The sequence below is a fragment of the Triticum aestivum genome, chromosome 3A, assembly GCF_018294505.1.
Source record: "Triticum aestivum cultivar Chinese Spring chromosome 3A, IWGSC CS RefSeq v2.1, whole genome shotgun sequence".
Taxonomy (NCBI): domain Eukaryota; kingdom Viridiplantae; phylum Streptophyta; class Magnoliopsida; order Poales; family Poaceae; genus Triticum; species Triticum aestivum.
The window spans coordinates 560233728-560238562 of record NC_057800.1 but is presented as its reverse complement, the minus strand read 5'-3'; the positions used below and the strand labels follow the sequence as shown (position 1 = coordinate 560238562).

Sequence of the window (4835 nt, the reverse complement as noted above, 5' to 3'; positions counted from 1 at the left end):
ATCCACTAATTCTGACAGGGGAATTAAGAGGCCGCCGGCCCGCGACCGCGAGTGCAGGAGTCGTGACGCGCCTCCGGACTTGTTTATTCCTGGGCGGCCCCAGCGGTCGTGCTCTGTTCCCGCGGCGGGCGGGCATGTTGGAGTCTCTCTCTCCTATCCTCCTCGGTCTCCTCCGTTTCTCACTTTTGTCCCGCCCAAATTCCACCACCACCTCTCCCTCCCCTCGGGCTCCCACTATAAATACCGCCTGCTCACACCACAACGCCTCACACCTCCTCTCTCCCGTTCATCCTCCTCCTTCATCCTCCCCTGCGAGTACATATCAGCTACTCGATCCTCGATCGTAAGGAGACCAAAGAATCGATAGAGAGGTAGACAGAGGACAGAGAGTGGCAATGGCGCGGTGCTTGGTCTTCATGGTGTTCCAGATATACTGCCTCATCTCGACCGTGGGCCTGCCGCTGGAGCCCGCGGAGCTGCTGCAGCTGGGCGGCGACGTGGGCGGCGGCCGCCTCAGCACCGACCCGGCCGACGTCCTGGAGGCGTCCCGCGACTTCGGCGGGTTCACCCGGGGCGAGCCCTTGGCCGTGTACCATCCGAGCGGGGCGGACGACGTCGCCGCGCTGGTCCGGGCGGCGTACGGGTCTGCCCGCGACATCCGCGTGTCGGCGCGCGGCCACGGGCATTCCATCAGCGGGCAGGCGCAGGTACCCGGCGGGGTGGTGGTGGACATGAGCCTCGGGGGCAAGGCGCCGTCGCGCGCATTGCCGGTGTACTCGCCGGAGCTGGGCGGGCACTACGTGGACGTGTGGGGCGGCGAGCTGTGGATCGACGTGCTCAACTGGACGCTCTCGCACGGCGGCCTCGCACCGCGGTCGTGGACGGACTACCTCTACCTGTCCGTGGGCGGCACCCTCTCCAACGCCGGCATCAGCGGCCAGGCCTTCCACCACGGGCCCCAGATCAGCAATGTCTACGAGCTCGACGTCGTAACCGGTACGTAGTACACACATACATGCACGAGCCCATCCATCAGCCACCGGTTCCAACCTCGCCGGCGTTCTCTTCTCACACTGATCTGCTTGGCAGGGAAGGGCGAGGCGGTGACCTGCTCGGAGGCGAAGAACCCGGAGCTCTTCTTCGGCGCGCTGGGCGGGCTGGGGCAGCTCGGGATCATCACGCGCGCTCGCATCGCCCTCGAGCCTGCTCCCCGCAAGGTAGCACCACCACCCATGCCGGCGCCGTCCTCACCTCCCCATACGCACGCATCAATCCTTTCTCTCTTTCTTTCTTTATGCCTGCCACTCTCCTCCTCGCCATTCTTTGTTTAATAATCCGTTCGTTCGTTAACCACCTGGTCTGCAAGACGAAGGCGAGGGAATATCTCGTGCGCCTTATCTGCCTCCATTTCGACCTCGCTCGCCCCCGCGTGACGGGGCGATATGTTGCCGCCCGGCGGGGGAGCGGAGCTCGACGCCAGCCGTGCAAGTGGCGGGCGCGCCGCTCTCGGCGACATCCGTTTCCATTGTTAGGTGGAGACGGAATTACCGCACGTACGTTAACAAAACCGATAAAGATACCGATAAGGATAGGCCCAACCGAACGTGTTTCTAATTATAGCCGGCCGATCCGTTTCACGGGGCTCGAGCACAGTCCGTGCGACACGTATGCCGACTGCTTTGGGCTCATGACACGTATGCTGATTGCCGTCCGCGTCAACAAGCAGTTTTTTGCACTGGCAGCAGTCTTTTCGCTCGTTATTAGTAGCGTTTTGAAAAAGTCCACCCCGTGAAAAGTCTTCGTCCAAATTAAAAATTAAAATATTAGCTTGTGCGTCTGGTCGATCACTCAGGTCAGGTGGTCCAGCCGCCCAGGTTGGTTGGCATCCATCGGTCGATCAATCGACCAACTTGCCTTGCTGACCAATTTGGTGGGTCTTCTTACGTCTTTTGTTTAGCTCACGCGATCTTCCGCAAGATTCTATTCTTTCCCGGCAGCTTAATTAGCTGACTATTTCCACGATAATAAACGGAGCAGTGGGTGATCTAAGCTGATTAAGCAGCCTCATCAACCGGGTTAGTAATTCGTTGTCTAATCATGTGCACGGTCGTACGTACGTGCAGGTTCGCTGGATCCGGGCGCTCTACTCCACCTTCACCGAGTTCACGGCGGACCAGGAGCGGCTCATCTCCCAGCACGGCGGCGGCCGCCGGTTCGACTACGTGGAGGGTTTCGTGGTCGCCGCCGAGGGCCTCATCAACAACTGGAGGTCCTCCTTCTTCTCGCCGCAGAACCCGGTGAAGCTCAGCTCGCTCAAGCACCACACCGGCGTGCTCTACTGCCTCGAGGTCACCAAGAACTACGACGACTCAACCGCCGCCACCGTTGATCAGGTCCGTCTGTCTGTCCGTCGGCGCCGCCTCTCTCGATCCCGATTACTAGTACCGCATTCTCTCCTGGCCGTCCCATTTGTTTATGACGGTATTTCTTAATTATTAATTTCTGGTTTAGTTAGGCTGGTTATAGTGGGGAGTAACTTAGACTAGTGTCATGTATATGACACTAGCCTAAGTTACTACCTTCATAATGCAAAGTAACAAAATAGTAATATTTTAAATGACTTTATTTATTAGCTTGTAGACTCATCTTGTTTTGAAAAGCGCTATGTTACAGTAACATATTATGTTACCACCTCTTATTAATTACTTGCTACATAAGCAATAATTTTTGGAGTGCGCTATGTTACTAACTAAGTTACTCTCACTATGACTAGCCTTATGTACTGCTGCTGATGGGGGGCCTGGCTAGCCAATCATTGGGATATGTTAATTCGCATTTGGAGTAGGTAGCACTACTAGTATAAACATGTTGATTAGTATATGATGGCACCCACATGCAGAGCACACTGGGTCTGTAGATCTTCCCATACGTACCACTAGATCTCAATTCTGTTAGCGATCGAGCATGCACTAATTTTATCGACTACTACTTTGCTTTGTTTAATTATATGTATGTATATATGTAGTGCATGAATTGAATTGCCAAGTCTTTGCTTAAAAAAGGAGTAAAAAGGAAGAGAGAAAATCGTCCAAGTCTAAATCGTGCTGGTAATTATGTTTTGCAGGAGGTTGACGCGCTGCTGGGCGACCTGAGCTTCCTCCCGGGCACGGTGTTCACGACAGACCTGCCGTACGTGGACTTCCTAGACCGGGTGCACACGGCGGAGCTGAAGCTGCGCGGCAAGGGCATGTGGGAGGTGCCGCACCCGTGGCTGAACCTGTTCGTGCCGGCGTCGCGCATCGCCGACTTCGACCGCGGCGTCTTCCGCGGCATCCTCGGCAGCCGCACCTCCGGCGGGCCCATCCTCATCTACCCCATGAACAAGCACAAGTAAGCCACTAGCCAAGTCAACCCACCCTCCACTTTGCTGCCCAAGTCAACCTACCTAGTAATAGCTGTCTAGCTGTTTCTGGGCGCTCCAGTTGACCAGTCGGGCGCACGACCGGCGCCCATCACCGGCCCGGCAGATGCAGGGCGGCTGGCTCATCACCGCCCACGCTCGCATGATCCGCCCGCCAAACCGCACATCACATGCCAGCCAGAGACGCGCGCACGCGCACGACCCCGTCTCAGGGGCGGGCGGGCGGGCGGGCGCCGCCCTTGGAAGCCGACCGATCATCGGCCTCACATGCGATGCGACACAAGACTGCGCAGGTGGTGGCCACTCATTGAGCGCCACCATGATTGGCGCCACGCACGCAGCGCCAGTAGTATATTGGCATGTCGCTGCCGCCTGATTAGTTTCCCGGATTGCCGTCACCCTCGCCCGGGATCCGGTGACCGGTGAATGGCCGCGGACATATCGCGCACTGGGGCGACAGGCTCTGTTCTGAATTTTATAAAAACCTCCCGAGTGGCGCCGTGACGCGCCCTGCTCGCGGTTTACCGGACACCGGCTCCCGGCCCGCGCCGACCGGTTATTTTATGCCGGCGTCGCCGCGGCTTTCCGCGGCACGACGGGAACGGCACCGTCAGAATTTGGTTTCCTCTGCCGCCTTTGTGGCTAGTGGCCGGATGCGTTGTCGCTTTCCTATGCTTAACACAAAAGGACGGACGCACCGGAATCAGCCGCAGCTCTTTAACTGAAAAAAACTGTTGCTTTTCCTAGTCTGCTCCAACTTTTGTATCGAGCCGATTTGATGATCTGATAACTGCGTGTAAAAAAATTCTGATCTTTGTATTGGTGGTGCAGGTGGGACCCGAGGAGCTCGGTGGTGACGCCGGACGAGGAGGTGTTCTACCTGGTGGCGTTCCTGCGGTCGGCGCTGCCGGGCGGGGCGCAGAGCCTGGAGGCGCTGGCGCGGCAGAACCGGCAGATCCTCGACTTCTGCGCCGAGGCCGGGATCGGGGCCAGGCAGTACCTGCCCAACCACAAGTCGCAGCCCGAGTGGGAGGCCCATTTCGAGGAGAAGAGGTGGGCGCGCTTCGCGGGCCTCAAGGCCCAGTTCGACCCGAGGGCCATGCTGGCCACCGGGCAGGGCATCTTCTTCCCGCCGCCGGCGCTCTTGTCCGATTTTTGAGAAGACTGATTGACATGTACTAGAAAGAGCTGTGTAGCTAGCTAGGCGTATGTACGTATGTAATTTGCCGTCAAAGAGCAGGATTAGGTAGTGTGGAGATGTATAGAAGATGTACGTTGGTGTCATGTATGTGGCGCGCATTATCAACTTAACCCCCAATTGCTTGGTTATGTACAGAGGAACGCGTCGCGTCGATGCAACTGTGTTGCCACATCTCTGTGCTCGCTGTGCTGGTAAAAAAGGAACAGTTTTCCA

At 57.4% G+C, this 4835-nt stretch overlaps 1 protein-coding gene across 1 annotated transcript; it reads left to right on the top strand.

The window, feature by feature from the left end:
* The first annotated feature begins 250 nt into the window (after nt 1-250).
* LOC123062219 (cytokinin dehydrogenase 5) lies at nt 251-4835 on the top strand. The gene is made up of 5 exons (XM_044485646.1): nt 251-996; nt 1090-1217; nt 2124-2393; nt 3125-3390; nt 4253-4835. Exons 1-5 carry the CDS (start codon nt 396-398, stop codon nt 4578-4580), a joined length of 1593 nt encoding a protein of 530 aa, XP_044341581.1. The 5' UTR covers nt 251-395; the 3' UTR covers nt 4581-4835.

What these genes read in the sequence shown, in the direction of transcription:
- LOC123062219 (XM_044485646.1), top strand. Translation starts at nt 396, where the DNA reads ATGGCGCGGTGCTTGGTCTTCATGGTGTTCCAGATATACTGCCTCATC. An exon ending in CGAGCTCGACGTCGTAACCG is followed by an intron (nt 997 to 1,089) that starts GTACGTAGTACA and finishes TCTGCTTGGCAG; the next exon opens with GGAAGGGCGAGGCGGTGACC. An exon ending in TACCCCATGAACAAGCACAA is followed by an intron (nt 3,391 to 4,252) that starts GTAAGCCACTAG and finishes TTGGTGGTGCAG; the next exon opens with GTGGGACCCGAGGAGCTCGG.